Source organism: Buteo buteo, chromosome 3 (genome assembly GCF_964188355.1).
Source record: "Buteo buteo chromosome 3, bButBut1.hap1.1, whole genome shotgun sequence".
NCBI lineage: Eukaryota > Metazoa > Chordata > Aves > Accipitriformes > Accipitridae > Buteo > Buteo buteo.
Window position 1 is genome coordinate 56,832,575 of NC_134173.1, and position 20,414 is coordinate 56,852,988.

The 20,414-nt window shown below is 33.7% G+C and overlaps 1 protein-coding gene across 41 annotated transcripts in view; it reads left to right on the plus strand.

Moving 5' to 3' along the window:
• The window catches only part of RIMS2 (regulating synaptic membrane exocytosis 2), a 489,382-nt gene that overhangs the window by 321,753 nt on the left and 147,215 nt on the right, over positions 1-20,414 (plus strand). For 25 of the 41 annotated variants that reach the window (XM_075023763.1, XM_075023771.1, XM_075023767.1 and 22 more), the window contains one exon: positions 840-956. In XM_075023763.1, the coding sequence (XP_074879864.1) occupies positions 840-956 (117 nt within the window). Of the gene's footprint in view, positions 1-839; positions 957-11,827; positions 11,894-12,487; positions 12,596-16,285; positions 16,352-18,796; positions 18,860-20,414 lie in introns of all 41 variants that reach the window. The other 16 variants (XM_075023764.1, XM_075023773.1, XM_075023770.1 and 13 more) reach the window with 2 other exon arrangements.

Here is a 20,414-nt window from a genome sequence, read left to right on the forward strand (position 1 = left end):
TTTCAAATTTATACAAAACAATTATGTTTTAATTATCCAATAATTATTACAGTTAGCTGTTGTCTTTCTATCTTCCTATTCTTACGGATATGTTTTACAGAGCAGAAAAAGTGAAGTTAGTGTGTATCAGTAGGTATTAATAGTTAAACTGAGTAAAGCAATCAATGGGCAAAGCTTTGGTCTCAAATAGTACAAAACTGTAAAGAGCACCAATCACCTTTAACGAAGCCTGCACTATGTGTACCAGTTACACCTAATTAAACAGTTCTGTCTTTTTCAGATTCTATGCTAGTGAGATTACAGAATAAAGTTTCCAGTGCAAAACAAGCACCTGTTGTTTAATTCAGATAACAAAGTTTTCAGCAGGCTGCACTCTACCATAACGGCCAGAAGTCCTCCTTGTGTCTTACTACAGCTTACATCTTTATAGTATAGCCAAACTCAAGAGCTCACAGAAAATTCTTTGCACAGTGTATGTTTCAGCTAGAAAGGAAATTTTCCTTGAATGTACTAGTCTGGAAGGACTAAGGAAATTTTGTCTAAAATTAACTTTTTTAATTAAAAAAAAAAAAAAAAAAAGATATCCTCTCATTTCCAGAACAAACATTGAAACAAAAGAAAAAATCCCTATCCCTAGCATGGACTTAACACCTTTTTCTGTAGGAGAAAATTTTTTTACCATGAGATTTAAAATTATTTGAGAGTAAAAGTATACAAAAGACAGGTCAGCCAACACAACTGATTACCACCGTGTTTGCTAATAACTGTCTGTACAAACCAGTGAGGGGATGTGGTCCAGGCACACCCAGAACTCAGAATCTGATGTCTTTTATCCTTAGTCGGAATGTGGATCAGGGACCACGAGGGACTCGATCTACTCCTGCGCATTACAATACCCTGAATCGAATGGATAGACACCGTGTTATAGATGACCACTACTCCCCGGACAGAGAGAGGTAAATATCTGACTGGAATTAGAGACAGCTGTAGCCTATACTCATCAAGGTGAATTACTTCAGCATGGTAGCTCACTGAAGTAAATAGCAAAATTACTTACCTAATCCCACAGATGAGCATTTCCCTACTCATTTAACCACTGGTTACATGATATACATTAAAAAATATACAGTTCACACAAGGTTGGCAAAACTGTCAAGTTAGTGTATCTTTGCCAAGAGGGAATCAGAACAATCTGTGAGAAATTGTACTGTATAAAAGACAAATAGCTTAGTTGTCCTTTTTTATAAAAATATTTTTGTGTACTATATTAATAAATTCTTTAAGTGCTGAGTATCTTTAAAAAACTCTAGCAGTAGATTTGGTCATTTTTGCTGCTGAATAAAGAGGCATAAAAATGGAAAATTTCAGCTCATTATTAATGTAATGCTCCCATTGGATACAGTGCAATTCACGGATATAACAAAAGTATATTCTAGCACTGTGTTTGTCTTTCCTAAACATTATGAGCCATTTTTATGGGGGAAATAAATAAAAGGTTATGGCAATGTGAGTTAGAATGGAACTGGGGTCTTCGTGTTTAGAGGCACATCTTCCCATGACTAATGTTTTGCCTAATGGAACTTCTTAAAGAGTGAGCAGAGCTATAGCAACCTCTATGAATTTTAATGATGTAAGAAAGAATTGCACACAATAGTTGGCTAATGTAGTTAATTTTGCTGAATAAATTGTGGTAGTGCCTTTCCGACATTAAAAAAATATATTGATAAGACCTTTCCCACCTCATTGTCTTCAGGTCAGAAAATCAAAAGGAAAAGCATTTTTTACCTTTAATTTTGAACATCTTCCAGCTTCTTATACACCAAATTGAAAACCTGCACATTATAATCAGAGAGGCATAATTGTTAGATGTTGTCCCATTTTATAATTGTATATAGCAAGAAGTAATACAGATATATTTTGTAATCTTATTGAGTGCTATTTGACTAGTGTTTGAAGTTAACACTTTTACAGGTGATTATTACAGGTTATTCCTCAGGTGGCATCAAAGCACATAATTGGTGTTGCTAACTGTAATACAAAGACTTTGAGAAATCAGTGGCTTTTTGTTAGCAGTATTGAACAGAAAAGGTGAATATGTCTTAAAAGAACACTAATGTGATGGTCAGTGATTGTAAGGAATGTAAGACAAAATTTTTCAGAAAAAAAAATTACAATTTTTTGTTCCTAATTAGGTAAGTTAGAAAAAAGAGTGCTAAAAAAAAAAAAGTGCATATCTATTCAAGTGATTTGTAATTGAATTTGACCAAAAAAAGTCAAAAGGGCAAAAAAAATAAGATAGTGAAAAGCAATCAAGTATTTATCATCCAGAATGTTAACTGTATTCATCTGTATTCATTACAAGTATAATAGATAATAGGTTAACTCTTTTTTGCATTAAACTATTTAATATTTCTATTTAAGTTATAGAAAAGAAGAATGCTATTTAGTTGGCTCATGAGGCTATCTTATTTTCATACAGAAGGCAGTAACTTAAGGATTCTGAGCTGTTTCCTTAAAAGAACAGAATGCTTTTGGGATAATATTATCTTGATTTTTTTAGACCAGTCATCCTTGAAATAGGATCTAATCTTGTCTTTAGAGCCTGTATATACCTTATAGAATGCTCCTGGGTTTGTTCACTGTGCAAGTTTACTTGCTGCCTCCCAGATAAATGAATAGCAGTGAAAGGTGGCTTGAAGTACAGAACCTCAATCTTTCCCCATCACTTCAATTAATCCGTACTGGACTGGCTTAGCTTAGAGATAGAGAATTGGTTTTTTTCAGACTATGTCAGAAAAAAAAAGTCAGAAAGTTGTTGGTGATGTGATTATTGAATTTTCACACAACCATTCTAGATGAATAGGTATTTGATTGTTAGGTGTGCTCTGAATCTCTGAACACAGGTTTATGTCACCTGTATTTTCCAAAACACACAAGTTCTGTTGTTTGTACATGGTGAGTGGTTGCCTGTGTAATCAGATTGTTGACTAGTTATGCCTCTATTGCAACATACAGTCTCTGAAGCATATTGGTTTTAGGCAACACTTAAGAGAATAGAAAAAGACTATTCTCAAACATTTATCATGTTTTATATTCATTGTTAGTTTGACAGTGGTCTTATGAATGGAGAGAGTATTAGACTTCAAATTTTGTTAGTGAGTATTTGTTATACTGTCTGTGTTACATAATAAAAAACAATGGTGTGTACACAAGCCCCTAAAGTAACTCTTTCATTGTATTGATTCTGAAAACTGCTGGAACTGCAGGCAGTTTGGAGAAGTGGAAAAACTGAACCTTTGTATAGGTTTATAATCTTTCTACTTGTCATCCTTTTTTTGTTCCACACTTACCTCTGGAAAAAAAAATCACACTTTGCTTTCCCACAGCTCTGATGGTTTGTTGTTTCCATGGTCCATTTATCCCATGGAGCTACTTGCAAAAAAGGGTCTTTGAAAAAGTATGTTCTTGTAGACATGCTCAGTTGCTAAGTCAAAATATGACTGAGAACATAAGGAAGACAATTCTTTCCTTCTTTTTCTAGATAATTCAGTGTAAAGTTCTCTAAGATATATGGCATTAAGGAGTTAGATGAAACCACACACAAAAATGTCTAATGACCTCAAGTCTAATGGAAATTTAAACATTCCTTCAAAACTGAATGTATAGTTAGAAATGAAAATCAAATTATTTTTAAAAAGCTGAAAGACATGATTTTTTAAATTTAATTTGAGATGGCTTTAATTTCAAACACCAAGCCTTTAAATCTGCCAAATGTTGCTATCAAATCATATAGTGATTTTTGTTCACCGGGTAAAGTTACAGTTAAAATTCATATCTGTTGCTGTATTATCAAAGATATCAGAATTGTGCTGTGTATACTGGTAACAAAGTGGGAAATCAAGTTAATTTGTTAACTACACATTTAATATAGATGTACTAGTACATTTTTGTCAAAACGCAAGGAGTTTTTTTGCAAGTACCCACACTCTTTTATGAAATAGCCTAAATTTGTAATGGAAAGAGATATGAATGCTTATGACCTAATGCAGCCCCAAGTTCCATGAGATCTTTTATCTGTAATGGGATAACCTTGTAAACTTCAGTTTCACATGTTCTAATAAACTCCCTAAAGCTGACTTTTACCTCACTTCAGAAACTGAAACTAATCCAACTACAGAGAAAATGTTGGAAACAGCCAGATTTGACCTCAGAGTTTTATATTTAAGCTATCAATATAATTAGGTGAATTAAAGGAACAATGTGAGAAACTTAGCATAGTTCCAAAAATAAGACATCAGCTAGAACTATATCCGTGTATTACTTTCGGAAAGATATATCAGCAGTTGACAACAAACACCAAGACAGTGTAAGGAAATTGCACTCAGGCCCACAGCTCTAACCAGCTTAGATACTATTTAGCAACTGACTATATTCTTTATCCTAGAGGTGCCCTCCCTGAGGCATGAAATTGCTAATGCTGAATTTAGTGTAGATGTAGTAGGCCAGGGGATTCAGAGAATGCCTAACTCAAATAGTCTTGCAGTTGGAATGTATGAGAAAACTCCTAAAGTATAAATATTTTTCTACTAGGCACTTACAAGAAAACAAGAGAGAAAACAAAAATTTTGACTCAGCTATCCCTTCATCAGGACTATTGCAGTTTCCATTTTAAAGAACAAAAGATATTATCTGCTGTGTTAAAGTAATGGTGTAGTCACAGCCATGATTATTTAAAGAAGTATTCTCCATTATCTTTAAATCACTTCAGAGAAGGTATTTTGGTATGCCGGGACTAGCATGACTATCACACCACTATTACTGAGGTGATTTCATTAGCACATTTAAATACAGACTTTCTATTGAACACTTTGTTTGTTTCGTGCCGTTGAAAGGTTATTTTTAAACGTGCCTTAAAGTAAATGCCAAAATACCTGCCAAAAATTCTGGTTAGTGTAATCAAACCAGTGAGGATGAAAATAATTCACTATCATGAGTCTGCTGCATGTTAGATAAGATGCCATTTAATCAGCTGCTTCCATTATTTAACACAAAATTAAATGTGGCCAAGAGCAATATAAATTCTACTTTTCCAAAAGTCATTTTATACTGGCAGTTGCTTTATCTATAAGTAGCAGGCTCCTAATCCAGCATTGTTAATAGCTAGGTGCCAGATTAGGTCAAACTAGGAAAAGAGTTTTTTGAGACATGACACCATTGTAAAATCAGAAAGCTTAACAGATAATTCTATTTTCACATTCTTTATTAAATACACAGCTGAATAATATGTCATTAAGTTGTCATTTATTATTTAGATAATATTTTACAGTACAATTGTTTAAGTGTGTATTACAGATACAAAGATATTGTAGAGTATAAAGGATGCCTGATGCTTTATGTGGAAAATCTGGGATATTTTCAATTTTTGGTTGTGTGTCATATGGGTACATACCTATATGTGGGTATGCAATGTCATTGTTTCTTTGCTTCTTCAAATACCCAGTAAAGTAAAAGAAATGCATTGCTGAAAATTTTCTTATAGCTATGTTATAAAATGTGTGCATCAACTTAAATCTCAATAATTGCAGCATTTCTTTAAGTTCTTTTTCTCCTTTCAAAATTTTACTATGTGCATTAATAGCATATTGCACTGCCTAATATTTTTATATCTACGCCAACAATTGCAAGTAAAAAACATACTAGAGATTGTACCAGTAGGAACTCCTACTGGTACAATAGTAAGGTAAGTAAGACTGTCCTGCACTTTCCATTAACAGATTCTGTTTGCAGTTACTTACAATGTTGCTAAATACAATTTCCTCTCCCCGGGCTCTCACTCATGAGCCCTAATGGATTTAACTGCTGAAGGGATTGCAGTCCGCGTGCACTGCCATGTTTTAGCCTTGCAGTAAGGATGGCAGAAAAAGAGTGTTTGCTCTTTAGCTGCTGTTATTTACAGTGGGCACATTACTTCACAGTGAAATTACTGTTAAATTGGACAATTATCTGCACCACCCACCTGGTGCCTCCATGCATCTGCTGAAAGATCATAACTTCCAACAGAGGGATGGAGTAGGAAGGCAGCAAGAGAAGTGCAGTCTTGCAAATGTAGCTACATCTGTAAGGATTCATGATTCAGAATTTTTGAGCTGAATTAAAAAACAAACAACAAAAAGTCATAGATACATTCCTCAGAATAAAATGCACATACAAAATGCCCATGTGAAAAATTTTGCAGTTCTGATAAAAGACTTCAGTGTTATGCCCTTTGGAGCAGAAACGTCAAATACATTATGGGGAGCACTGTGATAATGTGATACTGATTTTCTTGTTAAAAGTCATCTTGATTGAATTTGTGTCAGTTCACAAATTCTCTGCTGATAATTGCTGTCGTCTCACAGCTAAAGTCTTCAAGCTGTCAATTGCAATCAATTGGAATATTTCTAGGATGTCATCTGTCCCAGGACATAAGCAGGAATTTCTATACACTTAATGTGACAAAAAGCATCCATACCATTATTGGTGGAAAAACTGTTGATGTTTAAACATAAAGCAAATGAGTTCTCCCCTTAAAAAACCTCACTAAACTATTAAATAAAAGCATTCTGTTAATCTTTTCTATGAAATGTAGCAGGGGAAATTATATGACCAATGCTTTATTCTTGAACGGCATTTGCCATTTTCTAAAGCTTGAGAGCTCGACTTCACATTTTATTTATGTAGTTTTTAAGTGTGATTTCCCAGGTGTTTATGAAGCAACACGGAAAACATTCTGCCACAGAGCAGATTAACTCCTGCTTTGTTCAGATGAGAATCTAAACTTTTAGAACCATATCACTGGCCTCACTTGTTTGGAAAAAGTAACTAGTTGTAGTAGTTGCTTAAAATCATTGTAATGAGTAAGCTTCTAATAGGAAGTATAAGCCCACCTTTTCCCTGAAGCCACATCATTTTATTAATTCCAGCCTCCTCTTCCCTTGAGCAACTCTGAGCTTTATCTTGCAGTCCTAAATTGATCCCAGGCCCAGTTTTTTACTTCATTCCTTCCCACAGTACTTGCCCTAAATTTCATATGCCAGCCCTCTCTCTTTTCCTTTCTACCACTTTCAGTGGGTCTTTTTCCCCTGAATTTCTGACTAATCGACCCAAAGAACCACCTGTTTCTTACTCTGCAGTCTGATTAAGCTAATTCCTATTTTTTCACGTTGCTAGATTTTCAGAAAATTGTAACCTGAAAAGTTTGGGAGTATTTGGTTAAAGACACATTCACACCAATAAAAAATTAGATTTTTTTTTTAGCAGTCTTAATAATTTCATAGTTGTCATACATTTAATTTGCTATTTCACTTGAAAAAGTGTAAGAGAGTGTTACTAAAAATGGAGGATAGTCATGTTGCCAATGATACAATGTATTAATTAAATTACAATCAGATAATACACTGGAAAAACCTGACTATCAGAATAGATAAACAGTAATAGGGTGATAGAAGTTTCTTGTGTCAACTGAGTTTGATTCATGTAGGTCTAACAGTGGAACAGAAAGTATTGTTTTGCATTCAGAATTATTTATGGGTATTCCAATAAGCACAAGATTGTCAGGATGTAATAGTACTCCAGTACTTTATCTTTTCCACAGAAATACTTGGGGGTCAACTTCTTACTCTAATAAGGAAGCTGGAATGTTAATCAAATTGTGGGACCTGGTCACAGAGAATGAAAATTGAAAGGAATAGATTATCTTCTAATGCCTTGTCTTTACCATTGAATAAAATATCCCAAGCAGTAAAGACCAGGTTAAGCACCCCTTGCACAGTAAGAAGAACAGAAAGGTATGCCATGGATGGTTCAAGTGAGGTACTCTGTGTATGTGTGTGTGTTTTCAAGTGTGCTTCTGAGACCATTCTGGTATGTCAAGCCTGTTCCAGGATACTAAGTACTTCCAATTAGGCAATCTAATTAGTCACTGAATCACTGACCTCTGTCTTGTTACCCTCATGGTTAACTGAATTTTTATGAAGGTGTAAGGAAATGGAAAAATAAGTGAGTGACATCAGAAAATTTTAAATCATCATTTTCTGTTCGCTTTAAAAAAGGAAAGTTAACATCTTTGCCTATATGTCTGGAATCTTCTTGTCAGAATAGTGGAAATGTGTTTTCACCTGATGCGGGGGGCAGGGGGGGATGTACGTTAATCATGTATTGCAAAACCTATAATGCTGTCTTATCAGACTAACTTCATTATTTTAATATAAGTGAACTGAGTTGCTGCTGCAAATTTTCTATATATGCTATCTGTAACAAAATGTGTAATGTTTCAGAAATATGTGAGGATGCAGAAGAATATTTTCATTTTGCCATACCATTATTTGATATACTTCTGCCATCAAATACTATAATGTAGCAAGTGAGGAATGTGTGGTAAAAGGCTAGAAGTCTAAATGAAGGTTACAAAAAAAAAAAAGTATCTTGGAGTTCTTTTATCTTTTTAAAAATCTGCTATATCTAAACCTTTTCTACGTCTCCATGGTCTTCCAAGCATTCCCATCTACATGTGCATATAAGATCATGATCTTCATGAAGAACTCAAAAGAAATGTTTATTTTAGATGCAGATCTGGAACATTTCTGGAGTTCTTTTGCACTTACGCAATGCAAAGCTTAATGATTTTACTACATTATGATTTACTTACATTGTGATTTTAAGTGTTTTAGACTGGCTAATAGCCAAAGGAAAATTGCGTCTGTTTCAGTTTTGGACAGTAATAATTAGGTATGTGATAGGCATTTCTGGTGTTACGTTGTTAACACATTAATAAAAACATAAAGAATTGATTTTAAGATAAATGCATAAAGTATTAATAATAAAGAAGCAAATAGTTGAGTATTGACTGGATGCTCAGAAGATAGATGGCACTTAAGCCTTTTGCTTAAATGTTGATATACATAAAGCACAGAAAAATATGCTGCCTCCTAATGCGCGTACTATAATATTTTGACCTATGCGATGTTGGTAATTCTGCCATACAGACATGGCATGCACTTTTCCTTTCTTTTTTACTAACTGTGCACATTTTATGGAAAATATTACTGTACTTCAACAGAAACCATTTCCAGACAAAGAAAGACACATGCTTACATGAATAATATGTCTATATTTATTATTGTTATATAGTTAGAGATATTATGAAAATATACAAACATCATTAGGTTATATATTCTTGATTTATGATGAATGCCTTGTACTCTAGTAAGTTACTGTGTTAATTCATGTATAGAACTGATTTTTCTTGATGAGTTCAGACAATCTCATTTTTTATGTTGCACTTCTAAGAAAATTTTATAATGAGTTATTATCTATTATGAGTTAGATAGCATGGATAACATGGGCTCTAAAGAATAGGGAAAAGTATGAATAGCTAGTAATGCCAGACAATCAGGTCAAGCATAAGCTAAAGCTTACCTTGCTTCTCTATATAGACAAGCAGAGTTCTGGATGAAGAGGAAGCATATTTCAAACTCATTAAAAGTTATTACATATCAAACTGTATATGTGGTCGTATCTACATGCCAGCTTACTCTGATTCTGAATTCCTGAATTTAATAAAAAAAAAAGAAAAAGGAAAAATGTTGAACTGCCTGCCATACATTCGCAAGCAAAAGTCTCAGAACTTGGTAAGAACACTAGAGCTCTGAGTTTCTAGAAGTATTAGGACAAAACTTGATACCAGAGGTTAGGCACTTAGAATAGTTTAGTGGGGATTTGAAAAGTAGTTAGGGCTCAAATCCTAAGCAGAACATTAACTGATGATGTTTCATTCACATACAAGTAAGTGAAGGGAACAGTCTGGGGTATTCCTTCTTATGGATAGTAAGTTAAGCTGCTTGCAATTGCATTCCCCTGAAATTCAAGTTCTGTAACACATGTTGTGCTTGAAGTCCTAGTTTTGTTTAAAGCTTTGCTCTTTAAAAACTGGTTGAATATATTATATTTATTGATGTCTTATATTTTTGAAAGACTATCAAGAAAACTTGTCAACAATTCACTGGAGAGATAAAAGGGGAAGTGAAAGTGAATTGTTATCATTAAAATGTCATCTACCAGTTGGAAACACTTAATTGCTTATTAATACTAATATAATATTTGCAAGAGTTTTGTGATGTTAATTGCATGGTTGCATCTAAATCATTTAAGGGTGTATTCATGTGGATATAGCCTGGGAATGTCACCACATAGTGGTGAGAATAAGCTGGTATGCAGTTGTTTGCCATCATCACTGTGGGGTAGACTCCTACATTTTTGATTGTTCTTCCTGTGGGTGTGCATATATTCTAAAGCAAGTATTAAGAACATGATGGAATTATTTTTTAATACTTCTTGGCAGCATGCTGACTGCCAGGCTGTGATGGTTAGAGTCCTTTTGGTACTCAGGTCTGTGCATTAGTTGAAGAACCCTAATACCTTTTGTAGCCTGCGGTGTAGCTCTATGATTATTTTCTTAGTTGTCAGTCCTTCTTAGGATCTCATCTTCAGATTTTCAGCATACCATGTCAAATTGGGCCCTGCTGAGTTGTGTACGGCTCCTCATTCTTGTAACAAACTGCAAAGTTTAAATCGCGTAATCAGGGACTTTGAGTTAGAAGCTTTTTAGTGATGACTATGCTTTCGCATTTATTTGGCAAAAAGTGAGCACAAAGATCTCTTGTACTATATATAATTAACCTAATATGCTTATAAAGAATATTTACATGTGGCTGATAATACATTTTATCCACATGCAAAAGAGGTAACGATAATAAATGTAGGTAATATAGCTACCTGTAACAATGTGTTTGATTACTAGAAAATCATTAATTATAAGCAAATTAAGATATGAGAAATAAAAGTGGAGGATAAACATGAAGTTTTCCATGTTTCTTGTGAAGCCAGTTTACACTTCCAATGTGGACTTGTGTGATTAGACATTCCTTCAAGGTGCCCCAACTTCAGAGGACTTGTAAACCAGGGATTCCATTCTAATAATACCTTGTAAATTGGAAGAGAAATGTTATTTTCAAAACCATTTTGCCTGTAGTGTGTGCATATATTTATACTAAAAGAGAAATAACATTCTTCAGTTTTTGATAATTGGAAAATATCTAGTGTTGTAACAAATATATTTAAAATATATAAATTTTGACATTTTCAAAATACAAACAAAAAACAAATATCTTGGTTTTATTATTTTGAAATGCATGCACTTTTTTGGCATATTCTGTTACAGATATTATATCTCTTCATTAATTATTTAAATAATAACAAGGCTTTCATCTAAATTCACCTTTTATCACAATAGGATAAATATTAGGAAAACTTAGGCTCAGAAATGGGAAAGTTCTGGAGCTAGCTATGTGGGGACAGATTTCCCAATGGTAGTAGCCTTTTGAACAGACTAGGTAAACCTCTGCCAAAGATATTATTCATACTGAAGTTATCACTGCCTTCAAGCAAGGGAACAGGCAAACTGACTTCTTGAGATTGCTTTCAGACAGACATTTATACATTTTTTTCCTCCTAACTGAAATAATGTAGAAAAGCCCAAATTTTAGCTATCCACTTGATCCGTAGACACCCACTGGCTTGTCAGAATAAATGTGTGAATCATCTAGATAATTTTACCTTTAGAAATGTATATCAGATTTCTAATTCTGTTAATAATTTCAGTGCTCTACACAATGCTTTTGTAGCTTCTGTATTCTCAGATTTTTGTGTCTTCTGTTATGTGATGTGTATCATTCCTTCTCCATCTTATTGTCTCATATTTGTATTTTTCTTTCTGCCATCTACTACTCAGTCATTATGTTACTTTACCTCGTTCCCGGTATACCCAGTCCACAGATCACCGTTACAGAGATGCCAGGTATATGTTTTCCTCTGTGTGACTCTGTGTGGATAATGCATGTACTGCTATGTACCTACATGTCCACTTCTGTTTTTATTAGTCTGTGTATTGTGGTAGAAAACTCAGGAGTGTTGAGTTAATATCAGCATTAGTTTTCTTAATAGTGTGTAGATAAACACTGGGTAAGTCTTCAAGTGTTTCACTTTTTAAGCATTTTTTCAGTGCCAATAGTATGTAATTGGTGGTCCATGAAGGTGATGCTATATTTACATCATTCTAATGTCTTTTAAAAAAACAATAAAGAAAATTATTTAAATCAACAAACATAAATACCTGCTAATACTGTGATTTTCATATACAGAATGTCATACATATATGGCAGTGTTAAAGGTTATGATAGATAAAACTGGAGTGATACCTTTCTCATAGTCTCAGCTGCAGGCCAATATACCTCAATTTTTAAAAGTCATTTTGCAAAATTCACCAAAGTTCCAGCTGAGTTTTGTTCCAGTGTTTTGTTCTGTTGCTGACATTACTTGCTTTTCATGTTGTTTTGTCCTCATTTCATCTTTGTGTTGCTTTTCATTGTGTTCACCCTTTATGTTTTGGCAGCCAGGATCACACAATATATCCTCTATTTTGTGAAGATGCAATCAGATTACTTCGCTCCCGTAAGATGTGCCGTACCTATTCTGAGGGTGCTTACTATGATCTTGAGAGGTATAACTGATGTGGAGCATATCATTAACTCTGCCACTTATACTTTGACTGTACTGTGTTTAGTTTCCAAAATGAGAATGTGATGTATGTTTTAAGTGATAAACACATACAATGAAGATGTTTTATAATACTCTGTGAGTATGTATGCAACTAAAACTGACTACTCAGGACTATGGGTAAATCCCAAGAGAAGATGAATAGCTTTATAGAAGTCAGTTTCATAAATTAGGTTATATGGTTATTATATGTAAATGTCTTTGTATAACCCTTATTTTTGCTGGAATTTTCCAAAGTGCTTATAGTACTTATTATTCTCGTTGAAATAATAAGGAAAAATCTATCTATCTACTTCAAAGTACATAGAAATCAAGTCTTCCTGAAATGTCATACTCTGCTTAACTGAAAAATAGAGTGAAAAGTAAAAGTATAAGCTTATGTTGTAGATATTTGTATAGTGCTTATTCTGTAATTTATGAGTACTTGTATACATTCACAATACCTGTGTGTGATTACAGAACATCAGAGTTCCTATTTATATATGAAATATACGGCAGAGAGAAGTTAAGCCCATAATAATGTCTATGAAATAATTATATTTGAAATACAGTGGCTTTCAAGAGTTGTAATAAGACATGCTGGTGTAGTACTGTGATTAGGATATTTTGAGAAATATTGCAAAACAGGAAGAAGTCTACATGGTTGTGTGTGAATGGAAATAAGGCTATAAATCTGATAAACTGTGAGCCAATAAAAAGGAAGTGGTGGCTTCAGATCTCAAATAGCAGATATCATGGTTGATATGGGTATTGCTTTACAAGAGGGGCCATGTAAAATTTTCCACAGCAAGAACTAAAGAACTCTTGGTATATTAACTTCATGGCTGCCCTCTGGATATGAGTTCCTCTGAGAAGTTTATTAAGGTTTGCTCTGGACTCAGATCATATATAACCATATTTTTAGTAAGTGTAAAACTACTTTTGGATGCAGAAACAAAATAGAATCTGAAAATTTTATATCATAGAAGTATTCCTTCCAAATAAATATTGCTTTTTAAAAATTCTCCAAAGCTATAGTATAATGGACATTATAACCCTTAGAACTCAGTTAGATATTTGTTTTGAAATGATGCTGTTTTACATGAAACCTAATGTAAAGGAAGTTTGTAAATAGTACAGTCTGCATGTAGAAAGTTTAATAAGGAGAGGGATTTTTGGTTTGTTTTCTGAATGTATGTGATAAAATGTGCTTATACATATGCTATTTCAATAGTTAGTTTTTATATACTGTTTTTTCCCTTAGTTATATACTCACATTTGCATTAGTATATCTGAATCTGTTTCAGATTGCTGGTTGTACCTGTGACTGTTAAGATATTGCTGAAAGTTGGAGCTATTATCAAGTTGTCTTAGTTTGAGGATCTTGACTTGCAAATCTTAATCTTTCTACAGAAATTAATTTCCTAAAAAGAAAGTAAAATCAATGAAAATAAGGGGCAAAAGTGATAGTACTGCATAAAGATGAAAAAGCTGGGATTTAAGCAGTGAGATGGAGTAAATCTTCTCCAGAGCTTTATTGAAGAGAAGGCTATTAAAGTTAATTCCTCCTGGGGTCAGAAACGAAAATCTGAAACTAAGTGGAATATCTCTAGCTCACTGTTAGAAGAGTATCTTGAGATTCCTTGTGCCTAGGAACCGATCCTGGATTCCCTGGCCCTCTTGAATCCAGGCTGGCTGTGGGTAATGTTAGTGTTCAAGTTACTTGAGCCATCTTACCAGATAGAAACTACTCTAAGTACCTCATAGCCACTATAATTTTTCCTAGTTTTTCATCCTTTTTGTCTTTCCATATTCTGACAGGAGTTCTTTAGGTATTTAAGGACCATTTAAAGCATAATCTTTATTCATTTCCTCATTATCCATTGAAAAACACTAAGTAACTTCCTCTTCCATATTTTATTTATTGGAAATATATGAAAAATTACTTTTTAAACAGTATTTCCTCATTTATCTTTACACTCTTCCCCTGTTTAATGCTTACTTTAAATTACATTATTTTTGTAGGTTAAGGTATTAGTCCTGTCGTCTTAGTTCCATCTGCTTAATCAATGTCATGTTGATACCAAGAAACAAGCTTTTTTCCTGCCTTATGCTTTCACTTTATCAAGCATGTGAAATAACTTTCCACTTTCCACTTTTCATCAAAATAGCAAACATTGTTCTGCACAGTCCAGCATTCAGGGAATAGTCTCTCATCTGGGACAGAGAGTTTTGTATCTTATGTCACTGTGAATCCACCAGCGTTGGTGTCCTGCAGCCAAATATGTCATACAGATACACTAGTCAAAATTACTTGCTTTCTTTGTTATTCATGGTTCCTTTCATTGCTTATCTTGTTGTCATTCACAGCCAGCCCATTAAGTCTTGTGGTCTCTTCTAGTGTTTTTTTTTCCCCACAGAGTGACTACTTGGTTCTCTTTCATCTTTTCTCTGCTGAAGTTTGTTTCGGTTACTGTTTATCAGATTTGATAGTCTTTAGTTCATTAGTTCTAGGACACATTTACTTTATCAAAACCCTTAATTTCTGAGTTTGTTCTTAGACTGCGGCACTTGTCATTTTGTCTTCATGATAGTTCCCTCCTTTTGAAGTAGTCCAACTGTTTCCCTCCCAAAAGAAACAGAGGCAGCATTGACAAGATACTTACTCCAGCATGTGCCTGAGAAAGTCAATAGGCACATGTGCAGCTTCAGTGACTTCAGTGCCCTTTGGACCCAGGGCTTTCTCAAGAACACCCAGCTGCTCAGTACCCTACTCCAATTTTCCTTGACTGTTTAATGTGATAGCATGGCAACACTAGCTGGTATCAGTCAGTTGACACTGCTGCAGCTACTCAGATTGAACATATATAAGACAACGTGGCTGGACATGTAGAGCTTTACTGATGCCTCTATTTATATCCCCCAATTCACAATCCTATAGAGTTATACAGGCTAGTTCATAAATTGACAGTCACCCATTTTAAATTGGCTGTCATACACACGAACTCAATGACAGAGTAATGTTCTCAAGATTATTATCCCAATTGTTCTTAAAATTAAAATATTAGCAGTTCCTCCCAAATAAAAATCTGCTGAAAACCTTACTGTATGACATTCTTTCTCAACTTACCTATCTCAGAGCTCAGCTTAGTCACTGAGAACATTACTTACCCTTTGAGGGTAGTGTTTGGAAGTCATTAAAAGCTGGTTCGTGCACATTTTGTGCAGGATATGAGGTTTATTTCAGGCAGAATTTCTGTTGCTTCACTTAAGGAAACAAAATTTGGCTTCCTTTTTTTTTTTCTGACTTTTGTTTTACCAGTCAGAAAATTTCTAACATCCATATCCTATTTTTGGTGAAATTTCTTAACTGCTCCAATACTGTTTTTCTATTGATGTAACTTTTCACTCCTATGAAATATGTGTGCATTGATCAAGTGTTCTTAATATGTTGTTAATTAATTCTGAGTATAATTTGAAAGTAGAAGTTTAAAATGACAGATATATGAAAAAATAGATTCAGAATATACCACTGAACTTTAGATAAATGTGCTGTATGTTCATCACTATCTTAATAGTACAGTGAGGGAAAACATCATGAAAGAAGCACCCTTTAAAATGTCTGAAATATCTGTGCTGTTTATTCCATATTCAGGAGGACTAGGCAGGAGAGAAGAGTGCCTAATTCATATTATGACGACACAACCTATACTCCTGAAAGGTACTTTAATCTATATAATAAAAATAGATAAAGTGAAGTAATACATTTTTCCTGAAGTGTAGTCTAAAATTTCTAATTGGCCTAGACTAATGAGATTTAAATTAACAGTGCACTTCATGCAGTATTTCTCTAAATACAGAACAACTAATCTCCATAGTTTTAAGTACTTCATTTTCCTTTAGCCGTCCATTAACTTGATTTTGGATTTTTTTAAAACATAATTCTTAACTTGAAAATTTTTTTATTCATTAGATGTGGGAGGAAAACTGAATAGTACAGAGTTTTTTCCCCACTTAACTGCAGCATATATCTAATGGCTAAGCTTTTCAGTCACTAGGAGTGATTATAGGACAATTTAGACTCCTCAATTTCATTCTTTTAATAACCTGAGTCACTTAAGAAGGTCCTCAGCTTTTGTCGTGTTACTGCCCGTATTGGCTTAAAAAAGGACTAACTGAATGCCTTCAAATTGATTTTTGGGTGCTTGCTGTGCTAGGATTGAAAGTACTATTGTTATTCCTAAATTTTGATATGCATATAGTATATCAGAGTGAACATAACTAAAATCTGACGTGTAATATGAAAACTTTTGCAGTCTGGAAATAGTTATTCAATAACATCATTTCATGTTTAAAGAGCTAGGCAAAGTCTAAAAAGAAGAAATCTGAAGAGAGAAGCAAGTTGATCTTCCTTTTCCTTTGTACAATTAGATCTTTTATATTTCTCTGTCCATTTTTAAGTCAGTGTCTGATTTTTGTCTACAGTATGGGAGCAGGTAATGCAGGGATTATTTTCTAACTAATAGCAAGAAATTTTGTTTTTGATTGCTATGAATAAATGCAGTCATACTTAACAAAAAATAAAGTGCACTGCAATTTTAAAACCATGCTTATGTATTTATGGTGTCTATAATAATGTAATTTTACAGAAGAATCTTACTTAAAATACTGGCAAACTGGAGAGACTGGCTTCAGTTTTAAGGATATGGATGATCAGGGAGACTATAAAGATATACCTGTCATCGTCCAGCTGTATTCTAATTTAGATTGATCTAAATCTAAATGTAGTCTAAACCTAAATTAGATTAAAGTAAAGTAACTTTCATCTAGTCACTGATCTGGCTACAAACCAAGTAAAGTAACTTTCATCTAGTCACGGATCTGGCTACAAACCATGCAAAAAAAATGCCATTCCCCATACCATCCAATTTAATATAGAAGAAACAAGAGCAGCTGAGTGACATTCACATATACTGCACTCCATATTGTCTTGTCTCGACATAATGACCAGGCAGTGTGGGGTTATTTAGTTTGTAAACATATTGCAAAATTCCAATTCTGAAATCTGAGAAGTCTAGAAAAAAATTGAGTCATGCAAAAAAACCTGCTGTGATTCCCAGGAGCAGATTCATGAAAACCCTTGGATAAGTGTATTCAAGCCATTAAAAAGTTCATCCTGCAGACTTTGGCTAGGATTTTCAGTACAGGCAAAGAAGATTTATATTCAAGTTGATAATATGGTCATCCCTTGATATTTTCTGAATATCCCTGCCTTGCTTCTCACTGTCATGTGGAAATCATTGAATAGTGGGACTGCTGCAGTTCCAAGGCTTTACCCAAGCAAGATACTGAAAATATGGAACTCCAGAGGTCCAGCTGAAACTCCTTAACCAAATGTTGGATGGTTTGTATATACTCTTAATATACTGGAGTAATGGCACATAAACAGTTTATCCCCTGCTTTCTGAAATGAAAGTGGTTTTTTTGTCCCATTAGTTCTTTTCTCAATGGTTCTACTTAAGATAAAATCTTTCTACATGTGTTTTATGTTGTCTTCAACTGATTTGCTGAAATGATGTTCAGTACCTGGAAGAATAATACAGGTATAAAATTTAATTAGTTTTCATTGTTTGATCTGAGGGAAGTGAGTTTTCTTCTGCTTCTTAAATAACTGTAAAAACCAACCACTCTATCAAATAGAAAAAATAATAAACTTGAAAAAGTTAGATCTTTGAAGTTAAAAGCAGTATTTTAAACTATCACTTAGAATGTTATTTTTGTTAATGTTATATCTCCACGATTACTTTTTAATTATGCCACAAACTCAATAGCCATGAAAAACATGAAGACTTTTGTGTAAGAAAAGATAAGGCATCAGTTAGTCTTTATGGAACTGAAATTAATGGCTAAACTGCTGAAAAGAATAAAAGTGAAATATACTAAGAATTATATCAGGAAAAATCAAATATAATTTGCTTGGGTTTTAATTAAAAAAGATATGGTTTTCTTCATACCTGAGAGAAAATAGGAAATGTACAAAATGATTTGGAAATATTTGGAAAGCTTTCCATTTTATTGAGAAGTGGTCAAGTCATATGAATTAGAGTGTTAGTAATAATACTTATGTTTCTTTATAACATTTCTTTATTTTAACTGCATTGTGAAGGTGGTACAATGGTGCAAGTTCATGGGCAGATCATGTAGTCAATGGTTCAGCTGAAAATTATGGGTAAGTAAAGAGTGTAGTGTTACAGATATAGCTAAAATGTATTTCTAATCTTTGTAATAAGAGTTAATTGATAATTGTACCAAAATTATCCCTAATAAGTATATTTTTCTTGATGTCTTTCCCTCTTGACTCAGGACTAAGTCATATTTATGTGCTAGTCTTTTTCCAAGATTAAGCTGTTTTATTCAGTTACAAATGGAAAAAGAACATTAATTATGTTTGAACTATTTTTAAAACATGTTCTTACTGCTCAGGGCTGCTTTAATGAGAAAGGGCTTTTTGACTGATAATACCTGCCTACACTCACAGTGTTGGGGAATGTGTCTTTGAGACCTAGTACTTTTTACTTTTAGAAATACTCCCAGTTCCAACTGTCTAACCTATCTTCCTGTGTGATTGATGCATAACCCATGCAAAGTGCTGTGTACCTCCCAATCTTCTGTTCCTCCCAGCTGCAGTTGGCTCCTGATCAAGGGAGCGGACAGTTTTTCCTTGCAATTAGTTCTTTGACTTTACTGCTTCTCCCTCATTTTCTTCTTGCTCTTGCAACATTTTTCTTTATTTTTACTTACTTCCTTTGTGAATGTGCACAGAGCTTGCTTCTTTCTGCCCTTCTATATCTTGTAAGTAGGAGCTGGATTATGCTAGTGGCACATTTTGGCTGACTAAACCAAACAAACATATGGTGTGGGTCCAAAATGCTGGTAAATCCTGAACTTCTTAAATGAAACCCCCACAGAGTTACCGGGAACTTTTCCTTGATGAAGACTAACAGTTACAAAATGTATCTCAAAAATATTTGTTGTGAAATTATACAGAACAATGCTAGACATTGGTGTCTCAAATGCTGTAACTTTGTGCATACAAATACTTAATAACATGTAAATTGTGCATGAATATTGAATTAATTACTTATTAGCAAATTAATTATTAACCATACTTTGAATTTTGTTTTTCTATTTATTCTTTTGTGGTGATACAAGTCAATATATCTCCCTGGAGAAATAGTTATGTACCTAAGCAGATCACTGGAAGACTGTTAGATTATACTCTGCTGAATATAACAAACCATATAAAATGATAATATATATTAAAAACAGAAGAGAGAGATTTATATAAAAGGAATTAGTCACAGTTCACCTGCATCCCTAAGGCTGTTTAAATAAAATTCTGATTCATATTTGTGCTGTATATGTTGACTAAAACAGGAATTCTGTTTAAGGAATTCAGAGACTGAAGGAGAACATAAGTGACTTTGTTGACTTGAAACTAAAAAAATCCTGTAAAACACAGAATTAATCCTTCAATATTTTAATGCAAGTTTCTCTCTTCTCTAGAGAGAAGTTTGTAAGGGTCTTTTGGCTCAACATTAGTGCAGCCACAGAGACTTACTTGAGACCATATTTCTTCCCTAGCTTTTTGAACCAGAGTGCCATTGTTTGCTGGTTCTTCAATTTTAAGTGTTTGAAGTATATGTTTAATTTGTGCTTATGGCAAGGGCCATGCTTATTAGTTCTTCTTGGGAAAGTGCACAAGCATACTGAAAATGGACAGC